This window comes from Psammomys obesus, unplaced genomic scaffold (genome assembly GCF_907164565.1).
Source record: "Psammomys obesus unplaced genomic scaffold, mPsaObe1.curated_primary_1811, whole genome shotgun sequence".
NCBI classification, from domain to species: Eukaryota; Metazoa; Chordata; class Mammalia; order Rodentia; family Muridae; genus Psammomys; species Psammomys obesus.
This window is the reverse complement of record NW_026596110.1, coordinates 63,042-84,887: the sequence shown is the minus strand read 5'-3', so window position 1 is coordinate 84,887 and position 21,846 is coordinate 63,042. Positions and strand designations below refer to the sequence as shown.

At 37.8% G+C, this 21,846-nt stretch overlaps 1 protein-coding gene across 6 annotated transcripts in view; it reads left to right on the top strand.

The window, feature by feature from the left end:
• Window positions 1-21,846, top strand: part of Shprh (SNF2 histone linker PHD RING helicase) — a 90,586-nt gene that overhangs the window by 15,785 nt on the left and 52,955 nt on the right. For all 6 annotated transcript variants that reach the window (XM_055629118.1, XM_055629116.1, XM_055629117.1 and 3 more), the window contains exons 5-14: window positions 345-423; window positions 1,502-1,652; window positions 2,995-3,103; window positions 3,656-3,912; window positions 5,291-5,950; window positions 8,166-8,417; window positions 9,396-9,474; window positions 18,845-19,008; window positions 19,113-19,369; window positions 20,794-20,915. In XM_055629118.1, coding sequence (XP_055485093.1) covers window positions 345-423; window positions 1,502-1,652; window positions 2,995-3,103; window positions 3,656-3,912; window positions 5,291-5,950; window positions 8,166-8,417; window positions 9,396-9,474; window positions 18,845-19,008; window positions 19,113-19,369; window positions 20,794-20,915 — 2,130 coding nt within the window. The remainder of the gene's footprint in view (window positions 1-344; window positions 424-1,501; window positions 1,653-2,994; window positions 3,104-3,655; window positions 3,913-5,290; window positions 5,951-8,165; window positions 8,418-9,395; window positions 9,475-18,844; window positions 19,009-19,112; window positions 19,370-20,793; window positions 20,916-21,846) is intronic.

Sequence of the window (21,846 nt, the reverse complement as noted above, 5' to 3'; positions counted from 1 at the left end):
TATTATTATTATTATTATTATTATTATTATTATTATTATTATTATTATTCCTAGTGATCCTCAGCTGTTTGTTATGCTTTGCTCTTCTGTGTTATTTCTTGCTTATATGGATTTGTGCCAGAGCAAAGAAAGCTGGAAATAATATTAGAGAAATATTTTAAAAAGAGATCTGGAGAGAACCATGGTCTTTTACCCATGTGTTAAGTGAAGAGCGAATATGTGGCTTCTCAAGGATATGGGTCTCCTAAATTAATATCCCATGCCATTGTTTGTTTTATCTCTATATCACTATGTGACAGGAAAAAAAAAAAAAAAAACTCTTGTGTTCTTCCACTTTTTTTTAGATAACTCCCTGCACTTCTTATGGCGAGAAATTGTTACACCTGATGGTTTGAAACTCTACTATAATCCATACACTGGCTGGTAAGTCAAAATCTTCTGTTTGATTTTTAAAATATATACATTAAAAAACCAGATTTTTAACACATGTTCTCAGTCTTGAAGAATACTAAAAGTCTTACTGTATTTTTCTTTCTTTTTTTTTTTTTAAGATTTATTTATTATGTATGCAGTACTCTGCCTACATGTACCTGCCGGAAGAAGGTGCTAGATCTCATTATAGATGATTATAAGCCTCCATGTGGTTGCTGGGAATTGAACTCAGGAAGAGTTGGAATAACAGACAATGCTCTTAACCACTGAGCTATCTCTCCAGCCCAACTGTATATTTCTATAGTTAGGTTAAGCTCAGAATTAAAAAGCACTTGTCATTTTTCAGTGAATTCATTTATCATAATAGAAGCTTCTGAGCTAACAAGACTAATGGAAATGCCTGGGTATGGTGAGGCATACCTTTAATTCTAGCACTTGGGAGCTCTGAGTTGGAGGCCTTGGCCAGCCAGGGATATATGGTGATATGCTATCTCAGAGAGGGAGAGAATAAAGGAGAGATAAGATTTATATCACAAGTATTTTTTTTTAATAAAGGCCAACTTTTATATTTTTCATTAAAGTATCAATTTATTGTCTTTTATATTCTTAATCACAGATGCCTAAAGACCATAAGGGAAAATGCTTCTAAAACATAAAAATACAGATATTTATTTAGTTTGTGTCCAGGGATGGAGGAGTGGCATGGTATACCCATGAAGGCAGAGGGCAGCTTGTAGTCTTGCCTTTTATTATGTTTGTCATAAGGCTTGGTAGCAGTTGCCTTCTCCTGCACAGCCATTTTGCCAGGCTGTATAACATTTCTCTTTAATTATGGAAGACATAAAATGCTAAGTATGTTCTAGCACCATTCTTGTTTCTAGAGACTTGTTTGCTCAATTATTGTTAGTATTTTATTCCTGTTATGTATGATTTGGAAATTGAATTGTTTCTTCCTAAATGAAGTTTTAATAAATTTAAATTTTTATTCATTTCTTCAGTTCTTTTTGGGAAAACTAATAAAGGATAGTTTTGACTTGCACTTAAATTCTTGGATTGCATTTTGTTTTAGCATCATTCGTGATTTCCCTCATGCTGGGCCACAGTTGCTTGGTGGAATCTTAGCAGATGAGATGGGTCTCGGAAAGACCGTGGAAGTTCTGGCTCTGATTCTGACACATACTCGACAAGATGTCAGACAGGATGGTCTCACCCTTCCTGAGGTACAGAGAAATACTCCGTGCTCTGGAGGGTGGGAACAAAGGATGTCAAGTGGCCCTCAAGTTGACCTGAACCATGCATTGTATGAAAATGGCTTGTTTTCGTAGTTGATTACCTTCCAGTGCCTGTGGAAGCTTGGACATTGGTTACCCAGCAGGATTTTCTTAAGTGGTATAGACCAACTAGTAAGAGGATTTGTAGTATTAAGTTACCAATCTTCCAAATAGTCAGCAGAGAACTCCTTTACAATAAGTATGCAGTTAACTTCAGATATCTTGTCAACACATAAAGTGTTGACATATTGCCACTTAATGTCTTTAAGAACAGTCTGTTTAATTTATTAATTATTAATTAATTTATTGATTGATAGCTTAATAGTAATACATTGTTAGATGGAATAGATTTTGTATAAACATATGAATTTTTCAGTTTACAAAAATAATTTCTTATATCTCCCAGTAGAGAAACCTGAAGCCAGCACATTAAATCCTGCTGAATTTACCCCCTAATCAAAGGTAGAACTATAAGAACCTTCATGAACCACCAGGCCCACAGTGTTAAAGTGTATGTAATCTGTTGATGAATTCATGTACATTTAATAAACCTTACAGGTTCCAATAATAAATCAAAAGTAAAAAAAAAAAATCTTCATATATATATATTAAAGTGCATATATTTATATAAATTTATGTGAGTACATTTTTATAAATTTACATAAATATATACATATGATGTAGGGGTTGGTGAGGTGTCTCAGCAATTAGGAGCTCTGAGCTCTGGCTGCTCTTTTAGAAGACCCCGGTTGGATTTCCAGCATTCACCTACAGGGCAACTAACCATCTGAAACTCTAGATCCAGATCTAGAGTTTCTATGCCTCTATGTCTTCTGGCTTCTGTGGGCACAAAATACTTGTGCTCCGACAAACATGCAGGCAAAATACCCTTACACTTAAAAGTAAATCTTGTTTTTAAAAAGACACTGTATATGACTTAAAGTATTAATTTCTTTCAGAAATTACATATTTTATTTCTCAACTCTTACTAAATTTATGTATCAATTTTATTTTTAAATATGTCTTTAAAAGTTACTTTCAGAAATTCCCTACATTTAGGTAATTTAAATAGTGTGCACAAATTTAAAAATGATAGCTAGTTGTAAGCTCCAAAGTGAAATAAATTTTATATAATGAGCTTATTTAGTAATCTCTTTCATGGTTGTTTATGACTATTTCTATATACATACTATAACTATGTATATAACACTTCTTTAATAGAAGGGTTAATTATAATAACTAAGAGTACTGAACACAAAATATTTCAACTAACAAATATTACATGTTTCAGGGGAAAGTGGTGAATTATTTCATCCCATCTCATTGTCCTAAAGGAAAGGTGAAAAATAGAGAAATCCAGGATACAGAATATGAACCGAAAGAGAAAATTCACTGTCCCCGTAAGTGGCTTTTTATAGTGATTTTTCACCATAGTTTTATGATACCCTTAGAAAGAGCTTAATCATAAAAACTAGTTATTGGTTTTTTGGGTTTTTGATTGTATTCAACATAAGAGCATGGTTACGGTTACATTATCAAAAATAAAGAGTTGGTCTCAGTACTACTAGTTAAGTCTATTATATTTAAATTTCTTCTGTTTTGTTTATTTTCAAGTGTAGTTATTACAGTTTTTTTTTAGCAGATGAACTTTTTTAAGAAATGGTAGCATAGCATATACTTTGACATCAGAAATTTTATTTTATAATTTGAATGATTGTTTTGTCAAACTAACAAATTAGTCTAATATTTCTATGTATAATTATTTCTACTACAGTAGTTTTTTCTTAATTCAAGCTAAATTTTTATTACATATTCTTTAGAATGATACTAGACTGCATTAAGTCCTATATTTGTTTTCTTAACCCAGTCCTTAAAGAAGATTAATGTTGAAATTCATTTCAGTTATTATGAATAATTAGCATATCCTTTTGTCTGTCCACTTGTACATTTAGCTACACGTGTGATGATCCTAACAGCTGTGAAAGAAATGAATGGGAAAAAAGGAGTTTCTCTTCTTTCCATCTATAAATATGTCAGCTCTATATTCAGATACGATGTTCAACGGAACCGGAGTCTTCTGAAGCGGATGCTGAAGTGTTTAATCTTTGAAGGTCTTGTGAAGCAGATCAAAGGCCATGGTTTCTCTGGGACTTTTACATTGGGCAAGAATTACAAAGAAGAAGATATGTTTGATAAAACAAAAAAGCAGGTAACACCATTTATTAAGTACATGTACTCATATTGAATGCCATACAGAATAAATAGATAGATCTTACCTTGACACTGAAGCTTTCAAAGTTTGCAGACAAAAATCAAAACAAGTAAGGAAAAACACCATAGCATTGACTTACATTTTCTACTTTCTGAATATAAGTGCCATAAATAATAATAACTTTATTTTAGTTACTCTTGAACCCAGAGAAGTATGGTTGGCTCATTAGAGGTACTCAATGGGATCAACTCTAAAATTAGTTGGTTTCATATACCTTAGAGTTTAAGATAAGTTGTCTTTTGTTATGCTGGTATATGTAGTTACAGACTTTGCTCCCAACTTTAGAAATGTTAAAGTCTCAAATTTATATATACCTACTTATATATGCTTTATGTCTTTTATATATAAAGTTATCATGTTCTCGGTGCTATCATCCTGTAAAACATTTATATTTTGGTATAAAGCTGTTCTTGGGGCTAGTAATTTAAATTTGCTTTTAGGAACAAACGTAGATGCAGTACATGTAAACATCATCAAGGAAAGACTTCTGACAAATATGAAAGCCTTTTCCTCCCCTTTGCTTGGCCACTGTTAGAGATGGTAGAGGAAACAAACAGACAATTCATCTCTTAGAGTAGAGAGCCAGTTTGTGCCCAAGCAAGTACAGCAGTGAGCCACCAGGAGGGGAAATCTCCAATCAGTGCCATTGTTCTTGTGTTAATATCCTGGCTCTTCTTTTTGCCCTGAGTCCTGATAACATTTTTCAGGGAGCTGTTCACCTACCTGTTTGTCATACCCTGCTTTTATTACTTGCCCTTTGTAGGGAGTTCTATAGTGTGCCGTTACTTTTTACTATTCAGAGAGCTGTTGAGACCAGATACCAAATATACTTTTTATTTGTACCTTAGAATCTGATACAGTGCCTGGCCCAGAACTGACATGCAAACCATAATAGCAGCAGAAACACATAGAAAATCAAAGATAGAAGTCTGTTTACTGAATGCAGGAAATGGTAGATCAGCTTTCACTTTCTTCATACCTGATAATTTTGGAATTGTATGTACTCTAATTTTCTGTTATTTGATTTCAGTAGACTTTCAATCATAAAACGTTAATAACAAAGGGATAACCTCCCTGTGTCTTTCTGATATGTAAACTTACAGGGATCAAGTAGAGCTTTTGATTCTTTGAAGGTGACAGTGGGAGATCTTTTAGAGGATCAGTTAGAATACGTTTATGAGAACAAGTCTTATTGGGTGAATGGGTGGTAAAGACACTGTTGAATTTATTTGTAAAGTGTATACATAAATTTAAGAGTTTAATTTCACAATTATAACTTTATTGGCACAGTTAATTAAACAATTCTTTTTCATAGGCAGTGGGGATTCCAAGGAAGATTCAGAAAGAGTTAAGGAAGTCAGTGAGCAAGGACACAGATTCTGAATACCTGCCATCATCCAACACTTCTGATGATGATGATGATCCTTATTATTATTACTGTAAGGCCAGAAAAAATCGTAATAATTTGAAGAAAAAAACTGTTTTAGTCACTAAAAAGGAGAAGAGTCAGCCTTGCAGTCTGGATTCTCAAGTTCACACTCCAACTGCTGGTGACTCTGCAAGCACTGATTATCATGTGTTGGAAAATACTAGTGTCTATGAAGATAAGCAAAACCAGAAAGCAAAAGACCTTGCTGAGTCTCCAAACCCTGCTCCTGAGGACTTCCCACATTCTAACAGTGCGGGTCCCTGTGAAACCTCTGATTACCGTTTTGAGTGCATATGTGGTGAATTTGATCAGAATGGCCACAAACCAAGAGTTCAGTGTCTGAGATGTCACCTGTGGCAGCATGCGAAATGTGTGAATTATGAGGAGAAGAATCTGAAGGTTAAGCCTTTTTACTGCCCCCACTGCCTTGTTGCAATGGATCCAGTGTCAACAAGAGCAACTCTGATTATCTCTCCAAGCTCCATTTGCCACCAGTGGGTGGATGAAATCAACCGGCATGTGAGATCATCATCTCTTCGAGTTTTGGTAAGGCAGTGGGGTTACAGAAGGATGTAGAAACATATAAGTTTTTGCTTCATTATGACAGTTTTCATCATGGTTTTTGTTTGATTTTATTTATTTTTATTATTATATTTACTTGGATGGAGGGTCGGGGCAGGGTTTCATGAAGCCCAGGTACCTTCAAGGATGAATTGAACTCCTGATCATTCTGCCTCTACCTCCCAAGTACTAGTATTATAGGCATGCATACTACACTCAACTAAATTTTATTATGTATGATTTTACCTTCTTTATGCTTTTATTTTCTAAAGTTCTCTGTTAGTATTTTTATACTTTTTCCCTCAGTAAGTTGACCCAAGGCCTTGCCTATGTCAGACAAGCACTCTAGCACTGAGCCTCGTTACTGTCATCCTCTGCTTGTTTATTCCTAAAGCTATTTTTCATGACACTGGAACTGCTGTCCCAGAACTGAAAAGGAGAAATGGAACAGTAGACTATGTTCTTTTCTGACTTGCAAATTTTAGAAGTAGAGAGTATATTAATATGAAAGCTTTTTAAAAATTCTGGTTCAAGATGAAAATGATTTGGTACAGCATTTGTAATTTCAGAGGGAGATACAGTCCTAGGGTAGCATAGTGTAATTGCAGATGCCCATTTAACCTTGTAGATCCATAATTGTCCTCTGGAGCCTCAGTTACCTCATTAGAGTAAAAAGTACCCACTTTAGCAAGTATTTATTTGGTACCTGCCATTTTCCAGGAAATATGCTGAATTCTGAAAGCAGCCTCTTACAGTCTTGCTTGTTAATTAGTTGGTCAAGTACTTGACCATAGTCATTGAGTGTCATTGTTGCATGGCTGCCTTCCTTTTTCCTCCCATGCAAAAAGCGTAGGTTTTACATAGTTAGCCATTGCCATGGACATGGGGACTAAAGCAATAATAAATAAAACATGGTTTTTACCATTTAGAAGCTGTGTTCTGTGGGGATAATATTTTCAGTCTTAGCTCCTTCCATTTTTTTTTTGTTGTTTCACTTTAGGTAATTTTATTACATTCCTTTTTTTTTTTTTCACAGTGTCAGTATTTATTGAATAACAGACATTCACAAGGTTCCCCAATTTTAAAAGCTGCAATTTGCCGGATCATCGCATCTATTTCGTTACTTTGATAGTGGCAAATGCAGGGTTTTTTTTTATTAATTACACTTTTTATTCACTTTGTATCCCCCATAAGCCCCTCCCTTCTTCTCTCCCGATTCCACCCTCCCTCCCCCTTCTTCATGCATGCCCCTTCCCAAGTCCACTGATGGGGAGGTCCTCCTCTCCTTCCTTCTGATCTTAGTCTATCAGATCACATCAGGAGTGGCTGCATTGTCATATTCTGTGGCCTGGTAAGGCTGCTCCCCCCTTGGGGTGGTGATCAAAGAGCAGGCCAATCAGTTTATGTCAGAGGCAGTCCCTCTTCCCATTACTATGTAACCCACTTGGACACTAAACTGCCATGGGCTACATCTGTGCAGGGGTTCTAGGTTATCTCCATGCATGGTACTTGGTTGGAGTATGAGTCTCTGGGAAGACCCCTGTGTTGAAATTTTCTGGTTCTGTTGCTCTCCTTGTGGAGTTCCTATCCTCCAGATTTCTATTTCTCACTCTTACATAAGATTCCATGCACTCTGCCCAACAATTGGCCATGAGTCTCAGCAAGCTCCTTCTGTTTTGAGCAAATTGCTGTTTCCTCTGTTTGGGAAAGGAAAAGCACTTAACAGTATTGGAATTTGGAGACAGTGCTTTACACAGCGTCTGGACAGGATGATATCTCATAAATGATAGCTGTGATTACTCTGCTTCCCATATCAGTGTATTCCCACATCCCTAATGAGTCCATCTATGAACCCACTCATATTCTTACCCCTTTTTTCCAGTTGAAAGAACCCTAAGCCTTGCTTCAAAATCTAACTGAAACATTAGCTCCTCTGAGTTAACTGTTAGTTGCACAATTGGTCTTTCCACCAATGCTGTCAAAATTGCTTTGTAATGTTTCTATTTGCCTTGTTTATGTCACGTGGCTCCCACACTAAAACATAATCTTTCTCTAGACGGTTGTGTAATCTGTCTCTAGTATGTGTGGCCAAAAGCAAATGTAGAAAGGGCTCAGTTCAGTAGGGATATAAATAATTGAATACTTCTTTGGCCTTTGCCGTGGTTTTCATTAATAACTCTTGGTGCTGATTATTTCCCAGGTATACCAAGGAGTGAAGAAAGATGGCTTCTTACAGCCTCATTTTTTGGCAGAACAAGATATAGTTATCATTACCTATGATGTTCTTCGTTCAGAACTAAACTATGTCAATATCCCACATAGCAATAGTGAGGATGGTCGTCGCCTGAGGAACCAGAAGCGCTATATGGCCATTCCCAGCCCTCTGGTAGCAGTGGAGTGGTGGAGGATCTGTCTTGATGAGGCTCAGATGGTTGAATGCCCTACAGTAAAAGTAAGTCTCTGCAGCATCTTTAGTGCTGAGGAAGAAAGAACATACATAGTCAGTAGGTTGATGTTTAGTTAACCCACAGTACTGATAGTACTTAAATGTTTGATGCTAAACAAATAATGTACTATGAACTATATAAACTTTTGAAATTATTCTAATTCTCTGAATGATGCTTCTTTATAGAATACTTAAATACTTGAATATCGGTGTGTGACACAGTTCAAAGTAAACTGTGTTTAGGGACTTTTAAATCATCTTAGTAGCCTATAGCAAACAGCTACAGAAAATGTCCCTTATATATAGAAATTTAGTATATCTCTGTGTGTGTATCAGGTCTTCCTCTGTGACTCTACCTGTTGTTTAAGATGGTTTCTAACTATACCTGGAGCTTGATGATTAGCTAGTCTGGCTGGCCTTCCAGTCCTAAGGATTCTGCTGCCTTTAATTCCCCAGTGCTAGGTTTTAACTGCTGTGCATGTTAAAGCTTTGTACTTTGGTGCTGGGGATCAACCACAGGGCCTAGTACTGTATAGCAAGTAATTTACAGACTGAGCCATCTCCCAACTCCCATATTATCTTTATTCTGTCTCCAGTGACGAGTCTGTAACCTGCACTAAATTGATGAATCATCATATCTTAAAACACAGAAGCTTACCTCTATAGTAGAGACTGGTGAAGGGAGTATATTCATTCAGGATGTTTTTTCCTTCTCTGCATGTTTGAACTACCCCTACATCCCAGGGTGGCTCATGGTGAGCCTATTAATGAGAACCATTGTATTGGCTAATGGCTCATTGAGTATGACATTCAACAGCGAATGTGAAAACTATTAAATAAAAGATGTATCTTACCTGAAATGCAGCTCATTAGGAGTCTGGGAATATAGAGATACAGGAATGCAGCTGTAGTGGGACATTTGCATGAAGAAAGAAATATATGCCTGATTTCATTTTAGTTCCCTTTTTTTTTTTTTTCCATTAGGCTGCAGAAATGGCCCAGCGTTTGAGTGGGATTAATCGGTGGTGCATCAGTGGCACTCCAGTGCAGAGAGGATTGGAGGGTAATCTAGGCTTTCTTCAGTTACCATGTATGAAGAGCTTTCTTGTGGAAAAAGTACTGTTGTGATTAATTTTTGTCAAAATCGTTATTTCACTATATGTTTAGTTAGAGTTTGCTTGTAAAAGTGTAAATGGAACTTGGGTGATTCTTCAGTATATGTAAGAACAGATACATAGTGAGGATTCCCATTGCTTTAAATTGGCCAAATATTTTACTCACTCCACAGTATAGATACAGGTCTGAATTTAACCCATGTTCCAAAGAATAAGGTTTAAAACCTGAGAAGAAAGGAAAGCATGAGAGAGAGAGACAATTAAATTTTACAGTAAGGGGTACTGGAGACAGTGACAGCTAAGTTAAAATCTGCAACACTGTTAAATGAATAGGATAGGAGAAAATTCTCTGTAATAGAGGAAACAGACATTTGAAGGTAATATGGCAGCAGCAGACCTCAAAAGAGTATCAGTATAGCTAATGTACAGAGAGCTGTGGAAATGCAGAAACTGGATGGGTAGGGATACAGAAAGCCAAAAAGAACCTTTTAGATAGTAACAGAGTATTTTTTAAAATTCTTTATTAATTACACTTTATTCACTTTGTATTCCCCCTGTGGTTCCCTCCCTCCTCCCATCCCAATCCCTCCCTTCCTCCATCCTCTGCATGCATGCCCCTCTCCAAGTCCACTGATAGGGGAGGTCTTCTTTTCCTTCTTTCTGATCCTAGTCAATTAGGTCTCATCAGGAGTGGCTGCATTGTCTTCTTCTGTGGCCTGGTAATGCTGCTTCCCCCTCCAGGGGAGGTAATTAAAGAGCAGGGCAATCAGTTCATGTCAGAGACAGTCCCTGTTCCTATTACAATGGAACCCATTTGGATACTGAACTGCCATGGCTTACATCTGTGCAGGGGTCTTAGGTTATCCCCATGCATGCTACTTGGTTGGAGTATCAGTCTCAGGAAAGACGCCTGTGCTCAGATTTTTTGGTTCTGTTGCTCTCCTCCTGTCCTCTTCAGATCTTACTGTTTCCCACTTCTTTCCTAAGATTCCCTGCACTCTGCCCAGAGGTTGCCCATAAGTCTCAGCATCTACATGCTAGTCTGCAGGGCAGAACCTTTCAGAGTTCTTCTGTGCCAGGCTCCTGACTTGCTCCCTCTTTTCTCCTTCTTCTGATGTCTATCCTCTTTGCCTTTCTGGATAGGAACTGAGCATTTTAGCAAGTGTCCTCACTATGATTAGTTTCTTTAGATGTACAGATTTTAGTAGGTTTATCCTATATTATATGTCTATATGAATGAGTATATATACCATGTGCATCTTTCTGCTTCTGGGATAGCTCACTCAGGATGATCTTTTCCAGATCCTATTTACCTGCAAATTTCATGATTTCCTTGTTTTTTTATTGCTGAGTAATATTCCATTGTCTAGATTTACCACAATTTCTGTATCCATTCCTCCACTGAGGGGCATCTGGGCTGTTTCCAGCTTCTGGCTATTACAAATAAGGCTGCTACGAACATGGTTGAGCAAATGTCTTTATTATGTACTTGAGAAACTTTTGGATATATACCTTGGAGTGGTGTAGCTGGATCTTGAGGAAGCGCTATTCCTAGTTGTCTGAGGAAGCTCCAGATTGCTTTCTAGAGTGGTTGTACAAGTTTACATTCCCACTAGCAGTGGAGGAGGTTTCCCCTTCCTCCACAACCTCTCCAACATGTATTGTCACTTGAGTTTTTGATCTTGGCCATTCTGATGAGTGTAAGGTGAAATCTTAGAGTCGTTTTGATTTTCATTTCTCTTATGACTAAGGACGTTGAACATTTAAGTGTTTCTCTGCCATTCTATATTCCTCTGCAGAGAATTCTCTGTTTAGCTCTGCACTGCATTTTTTTTAATTGGGTTACTTTGTTTGTTGCTGTTTAACTTCTTGAGTTCTTTATATGTACTGGATATTAGTCCTCTGTCAGATATAGGGTTGGTGAAGATCCTTTCCCAATCTGTAGGCAGTCATTTTGTTCTGACGACAGTGTCCTTTGCTTTACAGAAGCTTTTCAGTGTCATGAGGACCCATTTATTGATTGTTGCTCTTAGAGCCTGTGCTGTTGGTGTTCTGTTCAGGAAGTTGTCTCCTATGTCAAGGAGTTCAAGGCTCTTCCCCACTTTTTCTTCTAAGCGGTTTAGTGTGTCTGGTTTTATATTGATGTCTTTGATCCACTTGTACTTTAGTTTTGTGCATGCTGATGAATATGGATCTATTTGCATTTTTCTGCATGTAGACATCCAGTTAAATCAGAACCATTTGTTGAAGATGCTGTCTTTTTTCCATTGAATGGTTTTGGTATCTTTGTCAAAAATCAGGTGTCCATAAGTGTGTGGATTTATTTCAGGGTCTTCTATTTGATTCCATTAATCCACTAGTCTTTTTTATGCCAGTACCATGACCATGGAGTTTTTAGTATTGTTGTTCTATAGTACAGCTTGAGATCAGGGATGGAGATACTTCCTGAAGATCTTTTACTGTAGAGAATTGTTTTAGCAATTCTGGGTTTCTTTTTGTTCCATATGAAGGTGAGAACTTTTTTTTCAAGATGTGTAAAGAATTGTGTTGGTAATTTGATGGGAATTGTTGGTAATTTGATGGAGATTGCTTTTGATAAGATGGCCATTTTTACTGTATTAATCCTGCCAAGCCATGAGCATGGGAGATCTTTCAATCTTCTAATATCTTCTTCTAAATCTTTCTTTAGAGACTGTAAATTTTTTTCATACAAGTCTTTGTCTTGCTTGGTTAGGTTCACACCAAGGTACTTTATGTCATTTGTGGTTTTTGTGAAGGGTGTTGTTTCCCTAATTTCTTTCTCGGCCCTTTTGTCTTTTGTATACAGGAGGGATACTGATTTTTTTGAATTAATTTTGTTTCCAGCCACTTTGCTGAATGTGTTAATCAGCTGTAGGAGTTCCCTGGTAGAGTTTTTGGGGTCACTCAGGTATACTATCATATCATCTGCAAATAGTGATAATTTAACTTTTTCCTTTCCAATTTGTATCCCCTTGATCTCCTTCAATTGTCTTTGCCCTAGCAAGGACTTCGAGAACATGTTGAAGAGATATGGAGAGAGTGGGCAGCCTTGTCTTGTCCCTGATTTCAGTGGGATTGATTTAAGTTTTTGTCCATTTAGTTTGATGTTGGCTATAAGCTTGCTGTATATTGCCTTTACTTTGTTTAGATATGTGCCTTGTATCCCTGATCTCTCCAAGACTTTAAACTTGAATGAATGTTGGATTTTGTCAAGTGCCTTTTCAGCATATAAGGAGATGATCATGTGGTTTTCTCCTTCAGTTTGTTTATGTGGTGGCATCCATTGATGGATTTCCATGTATTGAACCACCCCTGCATGCTTGGGATGAAGCCTACTTCGTCATAGTGGATGATATCTCTGATGTGTTCTTGGATTCAGTTTGCAAGTATTTTGTTGAGTATATTTGCATCGATGTTCATGAGGGAGATTGGGCTGAAATTCTCTTTCTTTGTTGGGTCTTTGTGAGGTTTAGGTACCAAGGTGGCTGTGGCTTCATAGAATGAGTTTGGTAGTGTTCCTTCTGTTTCTATTTTGCAGAATAGTTTGGAGAGTATTAGTGTTAGATCTTCTTTGAAGGTCTGGTAGAATTCTGCACTGAAACCATCTGGCCCTGGGCTTTTTTTGTATGGTAGACTTTGGTTGACAGCTTCTATTTCCTCAGGGGCTATTGGACTATTTAATTGATTTACCTGGTCTTGATTCAGCTTTGGCATGTGGAATCAATCAAGAAAATTGTCCATTTCATTTAGATTTTCAAATTTTGTGGCATATAGGGTTTTAAAGTAAGACCTAATGATTGTTTGGATTTCTTCAGTGTCTGTGGTTATATCCCCCTTTTCATTTTTTATTTTGTTGATTTGGATGGTGTCTTTCTTCCTTTTAGTTAGTTTGGCTAAGGGGTTTTCTATCTTGTTGATTTTCTCAAAGAACCAGCTCTTGGTTTCATTAATTCTTTGAATTGTTTTGTTTGTTTCTAATTGATTGATTTCAGCCCTGAGTTTGATTATTTCCAGCCATCTACTCCTCTTCGGTGTGTCTGGTTTTTGTTTTTTTGTTTTTTTCTGGGGCTTTTAAGTGAGCCATTAAGTTGCTTGAATGAGCTGTCTCGAATTTCTTCTTGAAGGCACTTAGTGCTATGAACTTTCCTCTTAGCACTGCTTTCATTGTGTCCCATGAGTTTGTGTATGTTGTGCCTTCATTTTCATTGAATTCTAGGAAAGTCTTTAATTTCTTTCTTTATTTCTTCCCTGACCCAGCTGTCATTTAGTAGCAAATTGTTCAGTTTCCATGTGTGTGTAGGCTTTTTGATATATTTGTCATTGAGGTCCAGCTTTATTCCATGGTGATCAGATAGGATACAAGGGATTATTTCAGTCTTGTATCTGTTGAGTCTTGCTTTGTGACCAACTATATGGTCTATTTTGGAGAAGGTTCCATGAGGTGCTGAGAAGAAGGTAAATTCTTTTGTTTTTGGGTGAAAGGTTCTGTACATGTCCATGAAGTCCATTTGATTCATGACCTCTGTCGGAGTTATTGTTTCTTTGTTTAATTTCTGTTTTGTTGACTGGTCCTTTGTTGAGAGTGGGGTGTTGAAGTCTCTCACTATTAATGTGTGGGGGTCTATGTGTGGTTTAAGTTTTATTAAAGATTCTTCTATAAATGTGGGTGCCCTTGCATTTTTGGCATAGAAGTTCAGGATTGTGATATCTTCCTGGTGGATTTTTTCCCTTTATGAGTATGAACTGTCCTTCTCTATCTCTTTTGATTATTTTTGGTTGAAAGTCTATTTTATTAGATATGAGAAAGGCTACTCCTGCTTGTTTCTTGGGTCCATTTGCTTGGAAATCTGTCTTCCACCCTTTTACTCTCAGGTAATGTCTTTCTTTGTGATTTAGCTATGTTTCTTGTATGCAACAGATTGTTGGGTCTTGCTTATGCATTCATTCTGTTAGTCTGTGTCTTTTTATTGGAGAATTGAGTCCATTGATGTTGAGGGAGAATAATGACCAGTGGCTGTTAGATCCTTTGATGTTAATGTTGGCTATGGTAGTGTGTTTGTGTTTTTGACTACTTTTTGATTTGCTTTAGTGAGGTTATTTATTTCCTGTGTTTTCTTGAAAGTAGTTAGTTTTCTTGGGTTGTATTTTTCCTTCTAGTATCTTATGTAATGCTGGATTTGTGTGTAGGTATTGTTGAAATTTGTGTTTGTCGTTGAATATCTTGTTTTCTCCGTCTATGAAGAGAGTTTTGCTGGGTACATTAGCTTAGGCTGACATCTTTGTTCTCTTAGGGCCTGCATGATAACCGTCTAGGCTCTTCTGGCTTTCATAGTTTCTGTTGAGAAGTCAGGTGTGATTCTGATGGGTTTGCCATTTTATGTTACTTGGCCTTTTTCCCTTGCAGCTTTTAGCATTTTTTCTTTGTTCTGTATATTTACTGTTTTGATTATTATGTGACGGGAGGATTTACTTTTCTGGTCTAATTTATTAGGTGTTCTGTAGGTCTCTTATATTCTTATAGGCCTCCCCTTTAAGTTGGGGAAATTTTCTTCAGTGATTTTGTTGAAAATATTTTCTGGGCTTTGGAGGAGGGAATCTTCTTTTTCCTCTATTCCTGTTATTCTTAGGTTTTGACTTTTTATGTTGTCTTGGATTTCTTGGATGGTTTGTGTAAGGAATTTTTAGATTTATTATTTTCTTCGACGGATGCATTGATTTCTTCCATTGTATATTCCACACCTGAGATTCTTTCTTTCATCTCTTGTTGTCTATTTGTTAGGTTTACCTCTGTAGTTCCTGTTTTCTTTCCTAGCTTCTCCCTCTCCATAATTTCCTCCATTTGTGTTTTTTTTTTAATTTTTCCAGTTCTATCTTCAGATCTTGAACCGTTATGTTGATTTCCTTCACCTGTCTGACTGTATTTTCCTGTTTTTCCTTCAATTCCTTTACCTGTTTCTTTGAACATTCCTCTGTTTTTTTTTTTTTTATTTCTTTCAGTGATTTAATTATTTCCTCTCTGAATGTCACAAACTGTTTGGCTGCCTCTTCCTGTATTTCTTTACAGATGGCCATAATCTGTTTTATTATTATCTTCCCCTAATTCTATATGCATTTTATTTGCTTCCTCCATTTACCTCTTCATAAACATAGTCGTAAGTTCATCTTCTTGAATTTCACTTATGTTAGGGTGTCCACGGCTACTTGCCCCTGGATAACTGGGTTCTGGGGATGCCATATCGCTTTGCCTTTTGTTGGTTGTGCTTTTTCGCTGGCCTCTACCCAAGTCTCTGTCTTGGGTGTTGTCTGTTAATTTCTGGTGCCTGCTGGGTCCTGGGGTGGGGAGAATCCACTTGGCGGGGTTCTGAAGTTCTCCCCTGCTTTTTGGCTATGTCAACTGAATGGTGGTGCGTCTCAGGAACTGTCACAGATCACTACAGGCGTATGGACCTGTATGGTAACTGTCATGTTCAGAAAGGCTCTCCTCTCATCAGGAGAGGTCCTGGTGGGCTGCCCTGCTGCTGGGTTTCTTGCTCTGAATTTAGTGAGCAGCAGCTATTGTTCTTAAGGTGTAATTGTTGGGTGCAGCCCTCTTGAAGAATCAGGGATTCCCACAGTTTTGTCAGTTTAGTTAGGGATAACTGGTTTAACCATGGAGCAGTATCTGAGGGCTGCTATGGCGCTCTTGCTTTTGTAGGTCTGAGGATGCAGCTATGGGCCCCAGTGCCCTAGCGGTACTCAATAATGGTGGGTAGCATGGTGCTCATGCCTGCAGTAGAAGGCTAGAGCCTAGAGTCTGCGTGAATCCAGAAAGTCTTCTGGAGCTGAGTGTCCTGAGCGTTGGACCTGATGATCCCTCTGCTGTGGGGTTTCCTCCTGACAGGGACACTCAGTCTTTGCTTTGGGGACAGCTGTTCTTGTCTGTGATAGCAAGTAGAACCTGCAAGCACAGACTTGTGTGACTCCACCTTTCTGTCTTTCTGGCAGTTGGGTGCCTGGGTAATTTTTCCGGAGACCTTTTTGGGGTGGTGGTATCAGTTGAGTGCTCTGAGATCAGACCAGCTGTTCCCCTCCCTGTGGGTTTGCACCCAACAGAGAAACGCAGTCTCTGGTGCCCTAGGACTCACAGTTCTATCTGAGGCAGCGAATCAGGCAAACAGGCAGGACTCTGTGCCAGTGCATGGGTTCCAGGCTCTGGCTCTGGGCTGTTTCCTGGGTGCCCGCAGAACCCCAGGTCTTTTCCAGGGAATACCTGGGTGACCTAAGGTTGGCCCCAATCGTTTCCTACATTTTGGGGTTATCTCTTGACTAGAAATTCCAGTCTCTGATTTTGTGGGGCCAAAGTTCAGTCTTGGACAGTGATCAGAGCATGCTGGTGTGTGGCTCTGGGCTGTTGACCAAGTGCCTGGTGGAACCGGAATCTATTCTGCGGTTTAGCTGGGTGAGTTGAGGCTGATTGAATCCCGCACCTTGGGGTATCCTCTCACCTGGGAAACACAATCACTTGTGTTTTAGGGCCGCAAGTTCTGACTGCTGGTCACTGTGCCGATCCTGCTGTGCTGCAGGTCAGAATGAGAGTTGTCCTGGCGCCGCCTTCATGCCCCAGACTTCTCTCTCTCTCTTTTTTTTTTTTTAATTGATTCTGAATTTTGAAAATTTGGGAAAATTTTGAAATAGTGGGAGCTATTAGAAGGATTTAGAAACCAATTTAAGCTCATCTTGTGGATAAATTTGTATTTCAAAAGATCACTGTCACTGTAACATGGAAAATGGTTAGGAGAGAGCAGAGTATATACTAGGATATCAGCTGTTTGACTGCAGCAGTTGATGGAGGCAGGCAGTGCTAGCATTATGGATCTGGACTAGGGCTGTCTAGAGAAATAGAGAAAGTGGATAAGGAGATTTCAGAAGGTGTAGTGTATTGGTAAATTTCAAACTCATTTCACTATAATCTGTACTAGAAGAAAAGCATCTTTGGATAATAAGGTTGTTACTTTGTCTGCAGCAGATATAATTAGAGTATTTTAAGACCTCAGTAAGTAGAACATAAATAATTGGACTGATGTGACCTGAACTATAAATCTGTGATTCCTGCATTAAGCATATGTTACTAACTCCCTTGTGCTATCAGAGTCACTTAATTCAGTTACAACAAAGGCCTGTCTAAAAAAATAAGTAACTTCAACCTAAAACGTTTGTTGGCTATTTTCAAATGATGTTATAGGTAGTTGTGGTTTTTCTTTTTTCATTCCTTTAGAGTCATACAGTGTGTTTTGGTCATACTCACCTGCCTCCCCTATTATTCCCCAGTCTCTCACCCACCCAAGTTTATGTCCTATCTTTTCTTGTTCTTCTTGTTCTTGTTCTTGTTCTTCTTGTTCTTGTTCTTGTTCTTGTTGTTGTTGTTGTTGTTCTTCCTCCTCCTCCTCCTCCTCCTCCTCCTCCTCCTCCTCTTCTTCTTCTTCTTCTTCTTCTTCTTCTTCTTTTTTATCCTTCAAGATGAATTTATGCTCCCAAATATTTTGGGGTATGTGGTATTCCACTAGAGATTGGTTGACTTACCAAGGGCTGCACTATTAAAGGAAAGACTATCCCAGAAGCTAACAAAAGCCAATAGCTCCAGGGCTTGGAGTGGGATTGTGTTCCCCACCTCCCACTCCATGTTGGAACTTTCTCTAGTTGGGAATAATAGGATTTTTAAAATAATTCTTACTCCTTTTGAAAAGATCATATATTTTTTTTTAAACAAATGATACATAAAAGCATAAAGACAATTACACACAGGCATGTAAAAATGGCACAATGTTAAGAGTAGTGAGTTTGTTAAGTTTTCTGTGTATTTCATTATTGTCTTAGGCTAGTTCCCTAGTAATGAAATTAGGAGATGAAAGGTAGTTGGGTCAGAGCACATTCTCTGCATCACATGAGTTTAGCTCCTACTTTTTTGTTTTTTTTTTTTCATGTTTTTCTATTTTGATAAGTCTTACTTTAATGCATGTGTCTTAATTAAGAAAATCTACTGAAGAAGTTGAAGGTATCAGGCTTTTAAGGGAAAGTTTGTTGTTCTTTTTACATCCTAAATAACTGAGTAATGAGAGGGGAACCTAGAGCACAGTAAACTCTCAAAAATGTAAATTGATCTGGGTTAAAATGTTCAGATTCAAGAGTCTACCAGATGCATTCTACTTGATGGAGAATTCTTTATGTGCTTTGTGGATCTGTGAGTGAACTTATACAGAAGTGCATTGAGGAAAAATCCAGAAGCAGTTATCCCTGGTGTCCTATGGCTTTTCTTTGCAGATCTTTTTGGACTGGTGGTCTTTCTTGGGATTGAACCTTTCTGTGTCAAACACTGGTGGATTCGACTTCTCTATCATCCATATTGCAAGAAGAATCCTCAGCACTTATTCAGTTTTATTGCCAAGATACTGTGGAGGTCTGCAAAGAAAGATGTCATTGACCAAGTCAGTATGCCAAACTTTACTGAGTAAGAATATTAAAAGGAAAAAAAGCTGGGATGAAAGCTAAAGTTTCAGGTTAAACTGCTGTTTGCAATTTCCCATTACAGATCCAGATTCCACCTCAGACTGAAGAAATGCACTGGCTCCATTTTTCCCCCGTGGAGAGACATTTCTATCACCGCCAGCATGAGGTGTGCTGCCAGGATGCTGTGGTAAAGCTCAGGAAGATCTCTGACTGGGCCCTGAAGCTAAGCAGCTTGGACAGAAGGACTGTCTCCTCCATCCTGTACCCACTGCTGAGGCTCAGGCAGGCATGCTGCCACCCACAGGCTGTTCGTGGGGAGTTCTTGCCACTCCAGAAGAGGTTTACCATCCACTTTTTTCTCCCTTGGGGTTTCTGCTGTAATAATAGGTGTATTTAAGCACATTTTTTACTCTCAGGTTTATTTATGGACTTCTGGATAGGTCTTACTTATTTATTTGTCTGTTTGTTTGTTTATTTATTTATCTTTCATGGTTTTGTTTTTATGGAGACTCATCTGTGGAAGAGTCATAGCAAAATTGTTTTAATCTTTTAAAATTTAACTTTATAACAAGTTTTTGTGGTTGCATTTTTGTTTTAGAGAGGGTTTTTTTCCTGTACTTTTGTTCTTTTTGCTTTTCAAGACAGGGTTTCTCTTTGTAGCCCTGGCTGTCCTGGAATTTGTTCTGTGGACCAGGTTGATCTCTGCCTCCCAAATACCAGGAATATAAGTGTGCACCACCACACTTGGCAATTTTTTTTTCTCTTAATATACTTATAGCTTCCCAGATGAAGGAGCAGCTGGATTACCACTAGATATTTTCTTTATAATTGTGATAGCTGTGTTCTTTGATGTGTCCTGTTCCACAGTTCTTTTTGCAGATTGGGTTGCACCTCAAAAAGAGGCCTCTTTTTAGTACCTGGTATTATAAGAAGCTCTCTTAGCTGTCAAAGAGCTGTAAAGATGATTATATTTGGGGCTTACCTTTGAGTAGATTATAGACAGCTAGAAATAGCAAAGATGAGAAAGTCTACAATATAAGCTGAATATGCTAAAAGTTTTAAGAATTACAGATTGCTATGGAAACACTTTTTATTTAAACGATAGTTTAGACATCCCTCTAGTGGAAATAACATTTGACTTGACTGTTGGAGCATCTATTAGTATTATCTTGTATTTTAAAAACTTTAAATTATAGTAAAGCATGAAGTTAATTAATTTGAAGTAATTGGGTTCATTCCGACCCAGTCTTACATTGTGATCCCTGTACACTTTCAAATGGATTATATTGTACTTTGTACTTATGGGGCTTTGTACTTTTTTTAGCTCCTTTCTAACGTGAATAAAGGACGAAACATAAAGAGGGCAGATCAGTTAGGAGAGTACTTGCTGGATTAGAAACAATTAACTAGAAACCATAACTGTAAAACTGAAAGTGAAGGGATGGAGATGGTTCAGCACTTCAAAGTTTTGCTGTTCTTCCAAAGGACTGAGTGCGGTTCCCATTATGCATGCCGGGTGGCTCACAGCAGCCCCTTTTCTGTCCTCAGTAAGTGTGCATGTGTATACACATACACATTTGTCTTACTCAGACAGCACACACATATATTCATAAATAAATTTTTGAAAATGGAGATGAAAACTGCTAAAGGTGTTGTGCAAACACTAAAGAGTCCTGCACCGTTCATCCAGCACACTGTGACCTTCCTGCTGAGTTAATACTTGGAGGTTTTATTCTGGTTTTGAAAGATATCTTTTCTTTTAGCACCATGACAATGGAAGAGCTGCTGACATCTTTGCAGAAGAAATGTGCAACAGAGTGTGAAGAGGCCCACCGGCAACTAGTTTGTGCCCTCAACGGCTTAGCAGGCATTCATATCATTAAAGGTAGAAGGTGATTGCTTTATCATGTCTGATCCTTCTAGTAAGGATCAGGTTTATCACAGAGAGATGCTTGCATACTTTTGATGTGAGTTAAGTGGGTTCCATTATATAGAGAGCACTTATGCAGAACATGTCAAGAACAGTCAGTGTACACATACCTTCAGCAAAGATTTTCACTTCTGGAAGTTTTGGAAATTAGAAATTTTTAGGAAATTATAATGTGAACAAAGATTATTCCATAAGATACTTAATCTTAGTCTTTTATAATAAAAGATTAAAAATAACCAGAATATATAGAGATAGAAAAATGATTAAATTTTAACACATTCCTGGAAGTATTGTTCATTGATTTTAAAAGATGATATTGTACATTCATTTTTTCAAAGTCTGCCGGGAATGATTTAGAACAGATGATGCAAAGTAAAATCTCAAATCATGCATATACATGGTTACCAAATAATCATAACAAAAATTGATAGAACTGTTATGAGAATGGGCAAATCTATAATTGTAGTAGCAGGTGTCAGTAGTCAGTATCCACCTCCTAACTGCAATATAAGCAGATAACACTGTCAACACTTAATTAGTGAAACAAAGACTTGACCAAAAGTGATCTGGCCAGTGCTTACTGGGTGTTGCCCAGCCACAGAGGAGTGTGTGCTGTGCTCTTTTCAAATGTACATCTAGGGTATAAAACAAGTGAATAAATGGAGTCAAGTCTTCCAATACATGTTTTATTACCATAGTGGAATTTAATTAGCTGTGAAGGGCTGGTGAGGTGGCTCAGTGGGTTAAGGTGCATGCTGTCAGGCCTAATCACTTACATTCAAAACGTGGTACCCACATTTTGGACAAAGAAAACCCACTAGTTATTCTCTGTATACATATGTGCATTGTGGTGTACACCACCTCCTACCCCATAAATAAATAAATG